General features: G+C 47.7%; 3 protein-coding genes across 4 annotated transcripts; 2 read left to right on the top strand and 1 right to left on the bottom strand.

The window, feature by feature from the left end:
• The first annotated feature begins 615 nt into the window (after positions 1–615).
• prdx5 (peroxiredoxin 5) lies at positions 616–6586 on the top strand. The gene is made up of 6 exons (XM_079737649.1): positions 616–856; positions 2201–2335; positions 3080–3211; positions 4940–4978; positions 5591–5655; positions 6251–6586. Exons 1-6 carry the CDS (start codon positions 761–763, stop codon positions 6354–6356), a joined length of 573 nt encoding a protein of 190 aa, XP_079593775.1. The 5' UTR covers positions 616–760; the 3' UTR covers positions 6357–6586.
• Positions 6587–7041: 455 nt separating this feature from the next.
• On the top strand, positions 7042–9067 carry LOC307076545 (barrier-to-autointegration factor). 2 transcript variants are annotated; one of them, XM_079737584.1, is made up of 3 exons: positions 7042–7163; positions 7886–8046; positions 8380–9067. In XM_079737584.1, exons 2-3 carry the CDS (start codon positions 7921–7923, stop codon positions 8524–8526), a joined length of 273 nt encoding a protein of 90 aa, XP_079593710.1. In that variant the 5' UTR covers positions 7042–7163; positions 7886–7920; the 3' UTR covers positions 8527–9067. The 2 variants fall into 2 exon arrangements, with proteins under 2 accessions (XP_079593710.1, XP_079593711.1); XM_079737585.1 differs by having other exon boundaries at positions 7121–7260.
• Positions 9068–10891: 1824 nt separating this feature from the next.
• Positions 10892–13089, bottom strand: gng3 (guanine nucleotide binding protein (G protein), gamma 3; the record flags this gene model as incomplete). Its single annotated transcript, XM_079738577.1, has 2 exons — positions 10892–11020; positions 12991–13089. The coding sequence occupies 2 exons, from the start codon at positions 13087–13089 to the stop codon at positions 10892–10894; spliced, it is 228 nt and encodes a 75-aa protein (XP_079594703.1).
• Positions 13090–18788: the final 5699 nt, after the last annotated feature.

The following is an 18788-nucleotide window of genomic DNA, read 5'->3' as shown; positions in this document are numbered from 1 at the left end:
GCAGAGCCTAGCGTCAACCGATTTAAGGAACTGATGCAAACAATCTGAACGGTAGAAGGCTGGATTTACAAAGAAGTAATAACTGTTGAAACCTACAGTCATTGTTTTCTACTGCGGTCACGAGGGGTGGGCAACAGCTGAGGGAACAGGACCCTCTTAGCCCCCCTGCTGGCCATTAGCCCCCCTCCCCCCCGCTGGCCATTAGCCCCCCCTGCTGGCCATTAGCCCCCCTCCCCCCCGCTGGCCATTAGACCCCCTGCCGGCCATTAGCCCCCCTGCTGGCCGCAGTGTGGCACAGCTCCGACACCCAGCTGACTGTATCTGACTCTACTTTAATAGCCCAGCTGACTGTATCTGACTCTACTTTAATAGCCCAGCTGACTGTATCTGACTCTACTTTTACTGCTCAACAGGCTGATTTAGATCATGCCTCTTAAATCGATATAAAACAATAAAACTATGACTATAAGCCCTTTACCATGTCTTACAATGTCACCTAATACATTTAGAACAGTAAGCATGGCGCATTTTGAAGACCAGGCCATCATGTAAACTTGACCTGGTCTTCATTAGACTGAGGTCTCCGGTGCGCTTCCAGCAGGGGAGCAGGTGGCGCAGTAAAGCTTTGGGTCTGAAATCTAAATCCCAACCGGACTGAAGTGAACCAGCTGCTCCAGGTGAGGTTCCCACTCAGTCAAACTAGGAGGCGCCCATCATCCCACTGGGCGGACCCTGTCAATCCCAGAGACATCGATCAGACATGCTGTCCGTTAATAAAGCTCTGTCGAGGACCCTCGGACTAGCCCACTGCGTCAGACCGCTGCGGACGACTTCAGCTGCAAACATGCCCATCAAGGTAAGGCCGTTCGGCTTTTAATTCTGCTCGGTACGATGATCTTGTCGATTGTAACCGACCATGTTAACCTTTAACCAGCCTCTTAGTTGTATAGTTGAATAAATCTAGTAGAGAATAAGGATTAAGCAGGAATAGTGTTCAGGCTTAGCGTGGCCCGGTTGGTCTAACATGTTCAAAGTTAATTTGGGACAAGGTCAAGACTGTACAAACTATATATACAGATGACATCATATGTGGCCCAGACTTGTTGACGAGGTCAAACTATTCTCCCCGTTTGAACACATTATTTTTAAACGGGACATTAGTTGATAACGTTGGTGCTACGCAGCTGCTATTCAATGATCGTTGAGCCGCAATCTCCAAACACGAGTGTGTTTAGGCTTCAGTGATCAATAAAGAACATTTACATGTGCCCCCCTATCCTAGTTTGATATTATTGTCTCCATATTTATGCTCTCTGAACGTGGAACATGTGCTGAATCTGTTACATTATATTACACCACATATCACTGACCAGACTAGCTGATGGGAAATCTCTGGCTCGTTTGGGATTTTAACGTAGACAACCGCAGTGTAAAACAACATTATACGTTTCATTTAGTTGTGTTGTTTATTTGGGTTTATTATAAAACGGGATGAATACAAGAAGCCATTTTGGAACAGGCCACGCCTACTGCCCCCTAGTGGACAAACTGGGAATACTTTATAGTTCGAAGTTATGCTTTATAGTATTTAAAGTAAATCAGCCCTTTGTGGTAAATCACAAGGGATCAGATACAACCTACAGCAACCTACCTGTCTATCTATCTATCTATCTATCTATCTATCTATCTATCTATCTATCTATCTATCTATCTATCTATCGTGGTAAATCAGTTTAGCATGGTTGTACTGATAGTATTTGAGGTTTAATTTATTTATGTACAATATTTAGTGACCGTCAGTTCATTTGTCATTTGGATGGATTGACCAGGTAACTGTTCGACCAATCGGTGATCCAAGCTGCTCCGATCAATGTCTAATTATCTGTCCTGTAGAACGCTGCACTGTTATGAAATTCTTCCTGTTTGGTGATCAACTGTTTAGTGATCAACTGTTAGGTGATTAGTTAACCCTCGGATACACCGGGAATATACAATAACAGGATTAGAAGTCTCTTGTATGTCAAAGCTTACCTGCCCAACATTCTAACTGATTCTGATTTAATACGCAGCATTTTGGAGGCCTTGTATAACCGCGAGACACTGATACCTCGGTGGATGATGCTAGGATGTTTACCGGAGGTCCTTTGAGAGCAGGAATGTAATGTAAGACATGAAGCAGTGCCGTCCTCCGTCCCGACAGGTAGGAGAGAGTCTCCCGGCCGTCGAGGTCCATGAGGGCGACCCCGGCACCAAGGTGTCCATGGACCAGCTCTTCAAGGGGAAGAAGGGGGTTCTGTTCGCCGTACCCGGAGCCTTCACCCCAGGGTGCTCCAAGGTACCGCCACTCGAGCTCGCTGAGTTATATTATTAAGAATAATAGTAATTTTGTCCTTGTAAATAAAGATTCTTGTTTGCGGATCTGCTGAGGAGGACTGCAGTTCAGTCATGTAGTTGCCACACCGGCTCACACAGGCTGAGAACCAGAGATCACAGCTGGGAGCGGCTCAGTTAATATGTTCACACGTTACCGTGCTACACAGCCTGGTTTCTGACAGACCTCCGTCCACGTCGTGCCTCCCCTCTTGTCCCCCCCTCTGTCCGTCCCTCTGTCCCCCTCTGTCGGTCTCTCTCTCCCCCTCTGTCGGTCCCATCTGTCTCCCTCTCTCCCCCTCTGTCCGTCCCTCTCTCCCCCTCTGTCCGTCCCTCTCTCCCCCTCTGTCCGTCCCTCTCTCCCCCTCTGTCGGTCCCTCTCTCCCCCTCTGTCGGTCCCTCTGTCGGTCCCTCTGTCGGTCCCTCTGTCGGTCCCTCTGTCGGTCCCTCTGTCGGTCCCTCTGTCCGTCCCTCTGTCCCCCCCTCTGTCCGTCCCTCTGTCCGTCCCTCTGTCCGTCCCTCTGTCCGTCCCTCTGTTCGTCCCTCTGTCCGTCCCTCTGTTCGTCCCTCTGTCCGTCCCTCTGTTCGTCCCTCTGTCCCCCTCTGTCCCCCTCTGTCCGTCCCTCTGTCCGTCCCTCTGTCCGTCCCTCTGTCCGTCCCTCTGTCCCCCTCTGTCCCCCTCTGTCTGTCCCTCCGGCCGTCCCTCCAGACCCACCTCCCTGGGTTCGTGCAGCAGGCGGCGGAGCTGCGGACTAAAGGCGTGGAGGAGGTGGCCTGCATCGCCGTCAACGACGCCTTCGTCATGGCCGCCTGGGGAAAGGAGCACGGGGCCGACGGGAAGGTACGGCCCTTAGGGGGACTCCCCTTAACCCTCAGAGCCCTTAAGGACTTAAAGGAGGAACTCCAGCAGAACGCAGGAACCTTGAGGAGGGACCTTGAGGAGGGACCTTGAGGAGGGACCTTGAGGAGGGACCTTGAGGAGGGACCTTGAGGAGTCAGAAATAGTAGATTAGTAATGAGATCAAAGAAAATCATGAATCAAGTCTTGGTAACAATGCCAATAAGATAGATGGGGAGATACTTTATTTACCCAAAGGAGACTTTAATGTTCAGTAGCTGTAGAACATAAGAGTGAATAAAATAATGAGATACCGTTGTGCTGCGTAACAGAACAACAGCAACACGGCCCGATACTCAGGAGTTACCACACAGGTCAGATCCCAAAGGTCACCCCGGTATGGAGCAGAACGCTGGCCTGAAGCGCAGGCCTCGACGTGTTCTCCTACCTAGGCTGTGGCTTAGCTGAACCTCGTTACCTGAGAGACCAGTAGGACTGGCTAGTCTGATGATTTCCTTTCTAGGCTGGTGGTTTAGTTTAACCTCGTTACCTGAGAGACCGGTTGGACTGCGGTCTCCTCTACCATCGCCTGTCGATTAATATCCTGCATGGAATGATGCCATGAATTCACCAATTCATCGCATGAGTTAATTACGCCCTTGTATTCAAACCTTGACTACTTGGTGAATTAAGCCGTGCTTCCTTTTCATTTGAAAGGTTTTGGTTGTAAACCTTTCCCTCTGCCGGCAGTCCTGAAAAAGGTTTTGGTCTTCTTGGGAAACGGGAGACAAAAGTATTCTCAGAAGAGTCCGTTAAGGAAGGGGAAGGGGTTTGGTTCATGGCCACAAACTGGCTTAGAAGAGCTGGATGGCTCAGCTGTTCCTGGTGGAAACTGCATGTGTCGTCGTCGGTTTAAGGCAGGCTGCTGGTTGTGGTGATTGATTTTGACAGCAGTTTTACCTTGGAAGAGAAAAGCTCTTCTCAGATGAACAAGGCAAGGCAGGCTCTAGTTGCCTCAACACTTGGATTCTTTAGTTTCTGCTCGGTCAGCGTGTGGCTTTGCATGCACATGGAGGAGAAATTAAACTATTCACTGCAGAAGAAATGCACGTACTTATCGAGTTGGAGATAATTCTGTTTGGGCGAAGTGCAAGTCATGGAGGCATAAAGAATGTGTTGTCTGTCTGTCGACTTGGATTTGGTTTTATCAGAACATTGAATCAATAGGGTTTGACTCGTTTCCTAAAGAGGCTTTTAACCAATATAGAAACTTGGCAATCTAGATTTATCTGAGAAATGATAGGATTGTAAGAGTTGAGATGGTTTGAACCTTGATCAAGGGTTGGTCATTCCATTCCTCTGCTTATTTTCTCCGTCTTTATTGTTCAGTTGTCGTGGTAACACTTGACCACTCCTTGGCCTCAACAAGACGGCGTGGACCATGAGGTCTGATGTTGAACGTGTGGTTGATCTGGATAATAGGGCCTTACCCTAACCCTAAACTATTTGGTGTGAGTCTAATTTGAAATGTTCATACCAGAAAGGCCCAACCAACGCTTTGACTCTGACCTGGCTGGTTGTGGATCCACACGTTCTCTTTCAGGCATCCAGTAAACCCTTTTTCTTTCCTTTCTCCTCATTGTAAATGTTGTTTTATTGGACCATGCTGTTTTATTGGACCACTCGCGTCGGTGAGAATGATGATCCTAATGTTTTCCCCTTCCTGTCCAGGTTCGAATGCTGGCGGATCCGACCGGAGCCTTCACCAAGGTAACGGGGGGTCCTGATTGGATGGCTGGGGTTTGTGACATCACGAGCGGTAACATCTCCACATTCCTACTGACAGTCTAGCTGAGGCGATCAGTATCACCTGAACCAGTTTAACTCTCTCTCCAGTAGTCCTCTTTTGATCATTTATTTTCATATCTTCTCATTGTAGTTACCAAATAACTGGGGGGGGGGGCAACGTGCCAACACCCTCGTGTTAGCGGGGGCTGCACAGTAACCCTCAGAGATCATAAAGAGACGTCCGTCCCTCTGTCTCCGTCCCTCTGTCTCTGTCCCTCTGTCTCTCTCTGTCCCTCTGTCTCTCTGCCTCTGTCCCTCTATCCCTCTATCCCTCTGTCCCTCTGTCTCTCTGTCCCTGTCCCTCTGTCTCTGTCCCTGTCCCTCTGTCTCTGTCCCTCTGTCTCTCTCTCTCTGTCCCTCTGTCTCTCTCTCTCTGTCCCTCTGTCTCTCTGCCTCTCTGTCCCTCTGTCTCTCTGTCTCTGTCCCTCTGTCTCTGTCCCTCTGTCTCTCTGTCTCGCTGTCCCTCTGTCCCCTTCTCTGTCTCTCTGTCTCTGTCCCTCTGTCTGTCCCTCTGTCCCCTTCTCTGTCCCTCAGGCGGTGGACCTGCTGCTGGACAAAGCCCCCGTGGTGCAGGCCCTGGGGAACCAGCGGTCCCAGAGGTGAACCTTCTGCCAACTTCTGTGTGTGTGTGTGTGTGTGTGTGTGTGTGTGTGTGTGTGTGTGTGTGTGTGTGTGTGTGTGTGTGTGTGTGTGTGTGTGTGTGTGTGTGTGTGTGTGTGTGTGTGTTAAATAACTTCATTAATAACAAAAAAAAGAAATGTCATTCATCCTTCTTAAAGGAAGGACACTAAAACTGGTTTTACCAGATTGTAAAACCAATGAACACTTTTTTCAAAACTATCATTCTGTACCGTAACAAATGAAAGACTAATCCTGATGGCATTAAGGACCCCCGCTCTACCAGCCACTGTGACCCCCATTAGCCATGTTGTGACATCACAGATGTATGATGGGATGGCCCAGGGTACCAGTTGGTACGGTCCACCATTGGTACGGTCCAACGGGTGGTACGGTCCACCATTCGGTGGACCGTACCACCCGTTGGACCGTACCAATGGTGGACCGTACCAATCCGTTGGACCGTACCAATGGTGGACCGTACCACCCGTTGGACCGTACCACCCGGCGGACCGTACCACCCGGCACCTGGTGGTAGATGTGGCTCCGTGCTGACCAATGGCTGTGGCCCTCCAGGTACGTGATGCTGGTGGAGGACGGCGTGGTGAAGAAGGTCAACGTCGAGCCGGACGGCACCGGCCTCACCTGCAGCCTGGCCGCCAACATCCTGTCTGAGCTGTAGACGGGCGCCCCCCCCAACCCCACTGTTACACATGCACTTATGTAGCCTAGCCTAGCTTAGCCGCCACTGCCGACAATCCCCATGTCCCCCCCCCCCCCCCAGTAGCAGCTGAGATGAACCTCACGGGGAGCAGGCAGTCATCACGCACAATGATGTCATGAAACCTTTTGTTTAATGTGAAGCAAACTAGTGAAAACTTGGCTAATAAAACTCAACCTCTAAGCAATGTTTGTGCTTTGTCGTGTGTAACTCTTTTAATCCATTTTCGAAATCCATTTTGTACGGAAATGACCGAGGTAGGGATAATTTTTTAGGATACTTCTGCTTCGTTCTAGGATGACGTCATTAAAACGGAACCAAACTCCCGAGTGACGCCGGTTGTGGACTGGTTGGGCCTGCGTCATGGGTTCAGTCTCCCTGCAGGTGGAACACGTGATATTGCAAGGAACGTCATCTTGAGGAATGGAAATTAAAAAAAATACATTAGTCTGAGTCGTGTTTGTGGTCGAGTGGTCAGAGGGTTTTGTTTAGTTATAAAATATCTCATAATGGTAAAGTCATTTTTGGGAGGATGCTTGAAGGACCGACCGACTCGGTTTGACGCAACGTTCTCTGATTGGTTGAGGTAAGCGCGGCATTCCCGATCCACCTCGTATGAAAGGTGCGCCGCTACTGGCTGGAGGAGGCGCGTCACGGTCCACCTCCAATGAAGGTCGCGACGCTATTGGCTGAAGTAGGCGCTTCACGGTCTGGCTAAACAGCGGCAGCGGAGCTCCTGAGCTAACCCACTTTTTATTCTTATCAAAGGTACGGTAAAACTTCACTATCCAGTTAAACCAGCACCGCTACTACCAGATTTTAACTTGGCAAAAGCCCACACGGTTTATTGTGAACGTTTATGTCTGTAAGTAAACTTTCAAAAAACTTGCTTATGGCTAATCAATGGGTTAGCTGATGCTAGGCTAATGCGCCAAACTAGTTTGAATGGACCTTGTTTCACTGGCTTTACTCCGTCAACACGCCGCCGTCGGGCGGGCATCGAACCCGGCACCATGGGGACTTACGTTCGTAATTAATTATGCAACAAACTTATCCTGGATCATTTTAATTCGCCTTGTATTGACTGAGCTAACCGACCGAGCTAATCCATTAGCCAGTGGTTCGCGGCGCACATGAATGCGTTTCTCTTAATAGTATAAATATAATATATACTAATGTATTGTGTATATATATATATATATATACAGGGCTTGTGTGTTCCATTGCTGTATAGTGACAGGCGTGTTAAACGTGTGGTTGAACTGATTTAAAGGGTTTATCTGGTGGTGCGTGGACTCCTTTAGTTTCGTTTTCTTAGTTTCAGTTTTGACGCTAACGCTTTGATTCTGATCTGGCAGGTTGTGAATCTACTAGTGGTTTGGTTTGAAATCTATAGTTTAATCTCTACCCTGTGAACGCATATTACCATATGACGTCAAGTTGGTTTCAATAATGAATTTTATGTATTAATCTGTCCTATTGTGCTTCAGATCGGGTGACCCCTCTCCACCACCGCCTAGTGAACATGTCGTCGACCTCTCAGAAACACAAGGACTTCGTGGCTGAGCCAATGGGCGAGAAGAAGGTGACGGCTCTGGCCGGCATCGGAGAGGCGCTCGGCAAGAGGCTGGAGGATAAGGGCTTTGATAAGGTGCAGGAGCTACACACACCGCTCTGATGCCAAGGGATGGGTTAGGAATTCAAGTGTCACCAAATGAGGAGCCGGTTGACGGGGCTGTTAAGTCGGGGGCCGTTAAAGGCACGTCAATACTATGAGGGACATGTACTGATGACTTTAGCCGAGCGGAAGAGGGGAGAATATATGTTAGCCCGGCTGTCCTCTAAGGGACCTCGGAGAACTCCTGGGGACACGGTCACCAATCAGCTCAGTTACTGCCTGATGGGACGGTCTGATAACAACACGTTTGTTGTATCCTCTGTCTCTGTCTATCTGTGTCTCTGTCTCTCTGTCTGTCTGTCTCAGGCGTACGTGGTGCTGGGTCAGTTCCTGGTGCTGAAGAAGGACGAGGAGCTCTTCAGGGATTGGCTGAAGGACTCATGCGGGGCGAATTCCAAACAGCAAGGTGACTGCTACGGCTGCCTCAAGGAATGGTGTGACTCCTTCCTATAGGCCGCTCTCCTCCTCTCATCACACGTCCTTCTCTACCCTTTATGTTTATTTTCTTTGGCCTGAAACGTATGCTCGCTGACTGTTCAGGGAAGCAACAACGACAACGACATTAAACCAGATGGTTGTTTGAGACTTTGGCAGTGACCTCCGGGTGGATGGGGAAGTGGGGAAGTAATCAACACAACTGCATTGTGGGAAAACAGCATTTGGTTCCGGAGATTAAATAGAAAGCAAGTAGTGTGAACTGTAGCTGACCGACGACACGCTGACCTCATAAAAACTAAGCTTGTGTGTTCTTGTGTATATGAGCATGTAGGATCAGCCAGGATTGTTGAAGTGATTCTTATTTTGTGTGGTGTGCAGTCCACTGGTACCTTTTTTTTTAAAAAAAACTACAGATTTAGACTAGTTCAGGCTTCATAAAAAAAAAACTGACTGAAAATGTTAGCTTTTACTTTTTAATTCACTGTTCTGACTGTAGTCCCTCTTTCTGGTGCTGCCCAGTTGACAACTGGTTTTGATTAAACAGATTTTTGCCTCACCATAGTTTTGCTGCTTTTTGTTTTGCATTATATGAATTTCCCTTTTGCTCAGTTTCACTCGTTTAAAGAAAACAACTCTATACTTGGAGGTTTAGGATCTAAATGATCTGAAACTTATTTCTTGTTTCATTCATGAATCAATGCCAAGTTATCAGCAAACTAAAAATGGTGCGCTATGAATCTACAATATGATATTATGGGGTGTTTAATAGTAAAGGGTGGCTATGGTTAAGGCAACCAAGCAGAAACAATCGAGGGAAGGAACATTTAGACCAAACCACATGCTATAATAAGTTTGTCTTAGTCTAGTTATTAAGGATCTCCTAAATTCACATGGGCATTGAGTGACGATGGAACTGCTTAATGAAGATGCTGTTATCCATTTAACTATCAAATAGAAAACAAAAGCATTCTGAACCATTATAACTTGCTGTTTGAGATGTCACCGTTGATGGGCTTTTCACACTGAATTGTTGCTGCTTTTTTATTGTATTGTCCTATTTAAACAAGCTTAAAAATGTAACCTACTTTTGAATTGTTTCTGTAATGAAAAGGCAATGCTCCTGTTGGACCTTTTGTTAATGAGACATTTTATTTCACCCTTAACCTAGTAGCCAAAGCTGTCCTTAACACACCTTCGGAGCTGTGACACTAAAGATGGTGTTGTACGTCCCCCTTAAAGTGCATATGTTGTAGATGTGGCTCATGAATAAAAACCATTGGACAGAAGTCTTTATGACTGTTTGGTTTCACATACTGGAATGTGTGGATATATAATAAGGTTCACTAGCGCCTTAACAAAGGCAATCCAAGAAATCACATGAAACGTTTACACAAAATCACTTTGCATCGTGTACGATCTGTTGATGCAAGAAACTGCCGATACAAAATAAACGGATACATGAAGTACGGCCATCGTGGGAGTACCACTGCACTGAAATGTCATGACGCTACAGTCTCCCTGTTGAAACAAGACATTAAAGGGCCCCTAGGTAACCAGGTATGACCATTAGCCGTCATTTAAAAACACGACTGGGAGTGAATCCCACCTCCCAATGAGTACATTTAGTAATGGCTTAACGTCACACCTGGTGTTAAAGAGGCCCTTGAAAGATGCACTGGGTCGAATTTAGTGGCATCTCGCAGAAGGGATGTGGCAGAAGTTGAATACAATATTCCTAAATATGTTTTAAGTGTATAATCCTATGATAATAAGACTGGTGTTTAACTTTGAATGAGCCCTTTAAGTCTACATAGAGAGCGTCCCTCTGTCCACTGAGCCCGCCATGTTGACCTGCCTATTCAGTGGTTGCAACCTCACCACTAGATGCCACTAAATCCTTCACACTGCGTCTTCAAGTCCAAATACATCATATCAATTGTAGAATGCCAAGTGTAGCACACGAAATTTGCTACCCTTTTCTTGCCTCCATTGCTAATATCACGCTTGGTTGCAAAGCAACACCAGCATTAAATCAAATGTGACCAAGACAGCCTTTGGAAAAGATAAGTCTTGCTGAAATGAAAGGCCATAACTCATGAGAGGGGTGAGTGTGGTTTGGTCAAAGTCACAGGTGGTCAATTAAATACGAGAAGTACTTTTGTTCGTACTTTGGGCTGTTTGCGGTGTCAATAATCAACGTCTTCTCCTGGTCAAGCTTTACCTATTGATTTTGAATCCATCTGATAGTACCAGTGTAGATTTAGAACTTTGTTGTTGGGCACCAGTCAGTTATCGTACCCGGTACCCCACTCTCTGACTCCTGTACACCCCACCCAATCACATGTGTACAGTCCCCCCACCCTCCAGCCCCTCGCCGGTCTCAAAGCAGGGCGCAGAAGAATTTCTTCTCCCTGAAGGGGTTCTCGGAGGTGGGCACGGGGCTGATCAGGGGGTCGTCGTGGATGTGGGCGTCGCAGTAGGCCATGAGGTCCGCCGCCGCCTTGGACACCTGCGGAGACGAGGACATGGGAGGCGTTACGGCGGCGAGACATCACCGCCCTGGACGGACCAAGGCGGTGATGGCGTGTCAAAGCCCGTCTTACGGAGACGCACTGAAACCGGCAGTGTGGCGATGGCAGAGGACATCACCGGATGGACAGGAGTCTCCACCTGATGATGGAGGACGGCCTACCGATGGACCGTACCACTAGTGGGCTGACCTAGACCCTGGAGGACGGCCTACCGATGGACCGTACCAACTGGTGGGCTGTCCTAGACCCTGGAGGACGGCCTACCGATGGACCGTACCAACTGGTGGGCTGTCCTAGACCCTGGAGGACAGCCTTCCGATGGACCGTACCAACTGGTGGGCTGTCCTAGACCTTGGACGACGGCCTACCGATGAACCGTACCAACTGGTGGGCTGTCCTAGACCTTTGAGGATGGCCTACCGATGTACCGTACCACTAGTGGGCTGACCTAGACCCTGGAGGACGGCCTACCGATGGACCGTACCAACTGGTGGGCTGTCCTAGACCCTGGAGTACAGCCTTCCGATGGACCGTACCAACTGGTGGGCTGTCCTAGACCTTGGACGACGGCCTACCGACGCAGTCTACCTGTAGGCCTCGTTGAGCAAGGCACTCCCAGACATGGTGTGTCTGGGGGGGGGGGGGGTGAGTGAGAGTGATACAGTGTATAGTGTGTCTGGGGGGTGAGTGAGAGTGATACAGTGTATAGTGTGTCTGGGGGTGAGTGAGAGTGATACAGTGTATAGTGTGTCTGGGGGGTGAGTGAGAGTGATACAGTGTATAGTGTGTCTGGGGGGTGAGTGAGAGTGATACAGTGTATAGTGTGTCTGGGGGGTGAGTGAGAGTGATACAGTGTATAGTGTGTCTGGGGGGGGGTGAGTGAGAGTGATACAGTGTATAGTGTGTCTGGGGGGGGGGTGAGTGAGAGTGATACAGTGTATAGTGTGTCTGGGGGGGGGTGAGTGAGAGTGATACAGTGTATAGTGTGTCTGGGGGGGGTGAGTGAGAGTGATACAGTGTATAGTGTGTCTGGGGGGTGAGTGAGAGTGATACAGTGTATAGTGTGTCTGGGGGGTGAGTGAGAGTGATACAGTGTATAGTGTGTCTGGGGGGTGAGTGAGAGTGATACAGTGTATAGTGTGTCTGGGGGGTGAGTGAGAGTGATACAGTGTATAGTGTGTCTGGGGGGGGGGGTGAGTGAGAGTGATATAGTGTGTCTGGGGGGTGAGTGAGAGTGATACAGTGTATAGTGTGTCTGGGGGGGGGGGTGAGTGAGAGTGATACAGTGTATAGTGTGCCTGGGGGGTGAGTGAGAGTGATATAGTGTGTCTGGGGGGTGAGTGAGAGTGATATAGTGTGTCTGGGGGGTGAGTGAGAGTGATACAGTGTATAGTGTGTCTGGGGGGTGAGTGAGAGTGATACAGTGTATAGTGTGTCTGGGGGGTGAGTGAGAGTGATACAGTGTATAGTGTGTCTGGGGGGTGAGTGAGAGTGATACAGTGTATAGTGTGTCTGGGGGGTGAGTGAGAGTGATACAGTGTATAGTGTGTCTGGGGGGGGGGGTGAGTGAGAGTGATACAGTGTATAGTGTGTCTGGGGGGTGAGTGAGAGTGATACAGTGTATAGTGTGTCTGGGGGGTGAGTGAGAGTGATACAGTGTATAGTGTGTCTGGGGGGTGAGTGAGAGTGATACAGTGTATAGTGTGTCTGGGGGTGAGTGAGAGTGATACAGTGTATAGTGTGTCTGGGGGGTGAGTGAGAGTGATACAGTGTATAGTGTGTCTGGGGGGGGGGGGTGAGTGAGAGTGATACAGTGTATAGTGTGTCTGGGGGGTGAGTGAGAGTGATATAGTGTGTCTGGGGGGTGAGTGAGAGTGATATAGTGTGTCTGGGGGGTGAGTGAGAGTGATATAGTGTGTCTGGGGGGTGAGTGCGGCCGCTGGCTCACCTTGATCCTGCAGAAGCTGGCCTCGATCTTGAGCTGCTCCACCAGTTTGCGGGCCTGTCCTACGGTCATGGTGCTGTTCACCGGTGTGTCACCTTTCATGCTAGCCAGGGAACAACAGGCCTTCAGATGGTAGCATGGAAGCTACAGGGCAACAGTAGCATGGACTGTAAAATGGAACCATTGATAGATTTTTCCTTCATTTGTAGAAATGATGGCAGCATGTTCGTGTTCATTTAGCTGGTCCCTGACGTTGGACGTTTAATAAACAGAGCATTTTAAATACTATATATATTAATAATTATATATTTAGGAGTTCTTGAATGAAATATGACTCAGAATAGGTGTTACGAAAGCAAAACATACTGATAATAATCAGTGTGTGATGCTGGCTATCTCAAAAGCAAAATGAGAGTTCCCACAAAAATAACTGTGGGCTCTTTAAGACAACAGCATTCCTGACAGCCTCCAATGATCCAGCAAAAATAGAGTTCCCAATTATTATCAATGTACACGGAAAATATTCAGAGGTGGATTGCTTTAAACTTAAGTGAGGCTGAATAAAAATCAATGGCAAATGTTCCTCAAAATATCTCCAATAATACCATTCCATGTGATGTAAAACACACACCTATTCTAGCCTACAGTACGTTTGTATACACACCTTAAATAATCAGAAAAATAAAAATGGGTTATCGTCATGAAAAATAACATCATCGGCCTATTCACCCATTCATGTTCTGTGCCTTTTTTCTCTTTTTCAATTCATTTGTAAATCCTTTCGGTATCTTACCCGTTTTATTCCTCTTCAGTTGCAATCTCTCCCCTTCTCTGTGTGGTGCTTTGGTCTATTCGTACACGTTCTGTCCGCTGGTATTATCACTGGATCGAACCCCACCCCTCAAACACCGTGATGCCGACCTGCTCCTCAGAGCCCGGCGCGATGCGATTCTGCTACAATGAGCACCACGTTAGTGGTACTGGGGCCAGAACACCCCTATACCACAGTGGTATCTCCCAAGGGAGGGGAGGGACGGACCAGTGGTCAATTGTTTCTTATTAGGGTGGATCATACCAAATGTCATCCTATGTCAACAAGGGAAACTTTGGGCCGTGAGCGACCCTGGATTTAGACGATCGTCGCTGGACTTGATTCCGGCGGTTCAATGGACCTGATGATGGGGTCGTTAGCTTACAATTACACATTCCAATGTGCGTCCGATTCCATTTGGCTATTTCTTACCTCCGTGACAACCACCCCCCGCCTCTGTTGCTATGGCGACTACCGCAGCGTGAACTCTTATCATCAGGGCTCTAAAGAGTTGGATGAATGTTTTTAGTGTTAGCGCTACATTTAAATAAACTCATTTACAACACTTGATTTCTGTTATTTTTCTCAGTTTGCATTCAAGCAGCACGAATCATTAAATGATATCGACAGGCCTATTTCTTAACTAAACGTCACCAATGGATTATTTAAATGGTGTTTTGTAACACGGTAACGTTACTTTTCACCCCTCCATCCACCCGGACCCATCCCGCTGGCCTTAAAGCCTGCGGATCTTCATGAACGCGTAAAGTTCTGATTCACGGGACCGCGCGGCTTCCGTCCCCGCGGGGTGACAACGCTTCGACTTCACAACCCGTGGAGGAGAAGACTTCTCTGAGGAGCGGAGAAGACTTCTTGTGTCTGGTCGGTGAGGGTTCATCCTTCTCAGAACACTACGGTAAATACACTGATGACTAAGCTCAACAGGCTGACTGAAGGCTGCTGAATGTCATTTTATTTATCTGTCTTATTGATTTGAATGATATTCAATGTCACACACGTGATGTCGGCACCAGTGATTCTGTTCCACACCCTCGAACACATGCGCGCCCACATAAACGTACACTTTTAATTATGTCTTCTTTTAATTAATGTGACGTCTAGTCCTAAATGAGAAAGACACCTCGGCTCGACAAGGGCTTCCCCTACTGGATGATGGTGGTATATTCTCTTTGGTCAAAATATTGTTGATTGTCCGATAAGCTAGTTTTAATAATTTATCATATTATATAAATCTATTTCGTGACCCCTGCCTTTAAGACATACTCAGATGGTCTGCTGTAAGACGCTGTGTGAAGTATATGTGTCTGCCTTGACTTGTTTCATACTATTTCATATATGTGTGTGTGTATACATATATATGTGTGTGTGTGTGTGTGTATATATATATATGTATGTATATATATATATAAATATATAATAAAATATAATTGATTGTCATTGTGCAGTAGGTCCATACAGCATAATTTGCTTTTGCAGCCTCTAAAGTATAAGTGTGTGTATATATATATATATATATATATATATATATATATATATATATATATATATATATATATATATATATATATATACTTATACTCAAACATTTCAGCCAGATTTGGAATCCATACCAACAGATTGCTGTATATATTATATCTATAGTTCTGTATCGGAGCTTTGAGGTGATTCTAGTTCTATTATTGACACCCAGAGGAGAACAGGACCAGGATACCGGGGCATCAGGCTAACCTTAGAGTAAGGGTTAGGTAAGGTCAGGGTTAAGGTAACCCTAACCTTACCCTCCCTCCCTCAGACCCGGGGGGGGCAGCTGATGGGGAGGCTGCTGTGTTCTCTGAACCAGAAACAGCCCATTGATCTCCCCCCCCCCCCCCCTCCCTCCCTCCCTCCCTCCCTCCCTCCCTCCTCCCTCCCTCCCTCCCTCCCTCCCTCCCCCCTCCCTCCCTCCCCTCCCTCCCCCCTCCCCCCTCCCTCCCCCTCCCTCCCTCCCTCCCCCCTCCCTCCCTCCCTCCCCCCTCCCCCTCCCTCCCTCCCCCTCCCAGCGTTGCGTAACAGCAGGCCGCGCGGCCCCTGGCTCAGCGTTCCCGGGCCCTGGCTCGTCGTTCCTGGGCCCTGGCTCGGCGTTCCCGGGCCCTGGCTCGGCGTTCCCAGCAGCTGCTCCTCGCGGTCAGATGACGCTCCGCTCGTTTCAAACCTGCTCAACTTGGGGCTGATGGTCAGCTGACCCCGCGGCGCGCTGACAGCCAATCACATCTATCGACCGGCAGGTTGGGGTCCGGGACGACAGCCCTGAGGTGGTACGCTCAGCACTTAACCAAGCACTCAACTCTAGGCTAAACTAAAGCACTTAACTGTAGGTTTAAATGAAGCACTTAACTCAACTGTGGGTTTAACCAATGCATTTAAGTCAACTGTAGATTTATCTAAAGCACTTAACTCAACTGTGGGTTGAATTTAATACTTTCGGTGTATCGTATATATACTTCCTTTCCTTTCCTTCGTATCGACCCTTAACCGCCAAGCATCAGGAACAAGAGCAGAACACGACTGAAGCAAGAGCAGAACTTTTAATGTTTTAATTGAACTAGTTGGATGAAAAGACTTAACATGGAACAACATCGACTAAAATCTGTCATTTATGTAAAACATATCGTCAAGGCAACAAAAAGACAACTGATTCCAAAATCAACACTGTATTCTACAGACTTTTTTTTTTAAGATTCCCACAGTGACCGGTAAGATCGTTCAAAGACTTTCAGAAAGAATCAGAGACAGAGAGAGAGAGAGAGAGAGAGAGAGAGAGAGAGAGAGAGAGAGAGAGAGAGAGAGAGAGAGAGAGAGAGAGAGACAGAGAGAGAGAGAGAGAGAGAGAGAGGGAGAGACACTTTCTTCCTGCCCCTCTCTCTGTCTCTCCCTCGTTGTTCTGTGGATCATGAACACACAGGATGAGGAAACAGTGGGTTTAGTTTAAAGTCTGCTGTAGTACACAGGAGTCCACAGGGGCTGCCTTCTCCAGCAGCGTGTGGCCGTTTGCGTCGGGACAGTCTGAGTGTCCCCCTGACCCACGACCAGCCGTCCTCCACTTCGGTCCACGGCCCTTCAGTGAGGACGTCGCTGAGATACGCTCTGTCCCGGTGGCGAATAGCAGCAGTGTTTTATCAGTCAGTGCATCTTTTGTTCAGTCTTTGTGTTTACAAAGGAATACTAAGGAGTACTTATTTAGTACGTGAAGGTAAAATAAAGGGGTTAAGTTTCTGGAGTGAAGGAAGATTCATGACAATAGAAAAAAATATCTCTTTCTGTGTGGCTGAGTAGTGAGGGTCAGGGTTCAGGTTGGGGTTAGGGTTAGGGCTCAGGGTTTGGGTTAGGGGTCAAGGGTTTGGGGTAGGCTTAGGGTCAGGGTTAGGGTTAAGGTTAGGTTCAGGATTAGGATTAACAATGATCACTTGTGAGTACCAGCGTCCTTCGATTAGCAATTGCAGAGCTTCTTCTCATTTTCTATTTCCAAACATTTTTTCTTTTGGGCAGTAAATGACACAATGTAAGAGAAGATAACGTACTCAAAGGAACAATACAGGTCCACTTCAGAACACAATGCACAGTAATACAATGTTTGAGACACTAGCCAGTACAAAGGGACTCCCCTCTCCTCAAGTCGTCGTCCAGCAGCAATACTCTTCCCTTTGGTTCCTCTGCCCCTTTGGTTCAAAATAAGACAGTCGGATTAAAATACAAATTCTTATATTTTTTCATTATTGTGGTACAGAATCGGTCACAATCCAATCTTTCCACCCCCCTCTGAGATCTCAGATCCAGTGTGGGCCAGTCTAGAGTCTGCGCTTTAAAGGAGGAGCTTCTCTTTTGCATAAAAGAACCAACGAGGAACGGCCGCATCGGGAGAACCGTGAGGTCTGAGCGCTGCAGTCTGGAGGCAGAACAGCATGTTGGGTTGAATGATAAAACACGTTACCACAGGGATACGGCCGGGGCAGGAGGTTTGAGGTCCAGTAGGAACACATTCACTCAGATTCTGCGTGGTGAAACACCACTAACACCAGTTTGTTCTCACCAGCAGGTCAGCCTCTCCAGCAGGAAGCCATTCTTACGAGTTCATAAAAAAATTAAATAAAATAGAAAACGCAAACACACATCAACAGATGTCGGCCCGCATGCAAACCTTCCACAACAAACAACAAGGTAGAAAAACATTGTACATGGCACCCTGAAAGGACTGCCGGACTGAACCCTAACTCTGACCCCAGGAGAGGGTCACACCAAGGGTCAAAGGTCGCTACACTGCTCAACTAAAGGCATGTTTTGGTTTTGGAACTGTTTTTCAATTTCAAAGGTTTATTCAGATTTAGGGCGACAGGCTACTGACTTTACCGGTAAGCTACGATAAACAGGAGAACGTACGAGGCTTCTAGCTCTGCATGGCTGTTCAAACCAAACACTGACACTGAATTAACGTGTCGTTATTCAAGCAGCATGAAGCTCACTCCTACTGCAGTTAGCATTAGTGGACCTGTTCAAAGACTATGAATAGGGCTTGATACACAGAATCAGCCTTAAAGTGTTGAGGTCTAAGCTACTCTACGGCTGACTGGCTCGTTCCCATTGTAGCTACAGAGGATGCACTTCATTGGTTTGACACCAGCAGGGTGCTATTACGTGGGTGATGGGCTGCACTTTGCTGCTCTATTTAGTGTCTCTATCACAGTCTCAAGACCGTCTCTCACAATGACCAAAATGTATTTTTGGGAGTTTTTTAATCAAACTTTGTCCATCAAACCCGTTCTCTTACAGGTCTAACTTACTAGTACTGTCCCCTCCTCACTCCTCCCTTCCTTCCTCACTCCTCCCTTCCTTCCTCACTCCTGATTCAAACTCACCTCACCAGCAACCTAACCCTTCAGCAGAAAATCAACTGGCTAGTTTTTTGACTGACTAGTTTTTTCTGTTCAGAGCGGAG

Source organism: Pollachius pollachius (assembly GCF_949987615.1).
Source record: "Pollachius pollachius genome assembly, chromosome: 6".
NCBI classification, from domain to species: domain Eukaryota; kingdom Metazoa; phylum Chordata; class Actinopteri; order Gadiformes; family Gadidae; genus Pollachius; species Pollachius pollachius.
The sequence above is the reverse complement of the archived record's forward strand: the minus strand, read 5'-3'. Positions and strand labels throughout refer to the sequence as shown.

What these genes read in the sequence shown, in the direction of transcription:
- LOC307076545 (XM_079737584.1), top strand. Translation starts at nt 7,921, where the DNA reads ATGTCGTCGACCTCTCAGAAACACAAGGACTTCGTGGCTGAGCCAATG. An exon ending in AGGATAAGGGCTTTGATAAG is followed by an intron (nt 8,047 to 8,379) that starts GTGCAGGAGCTA and finishes TGTCTGTCTCAG; the next exon opens with GCGTACGTGGTGCTGGGTCA.
- prdx5 (XM_079737649.1), top strand. Translation starts at nt 761, where the DNA reads ATGCTGTCCGTTAATAAAGCTCTGTCGAGGACCCTCGGACTAGCCCAC. An exon ending in CTGCAAACATGCCCATCAAG is followed by an intron (nt 857 to 2,200) that starts GTAAGGCCGTTC and finishes CCGTCCCGACAG; the next exon opens with GTAGGAGAGAGTCTCCCGGC. An exon ending in TCACCCCAGGGTGCTCCAAG is followed by an intron (nt 2,336 to 3,079) that starts GTACCGCCACTC and finishes CCGTCCCTCCAG; the next exon opens with ACCCACCTCCCTGGGTTCGT.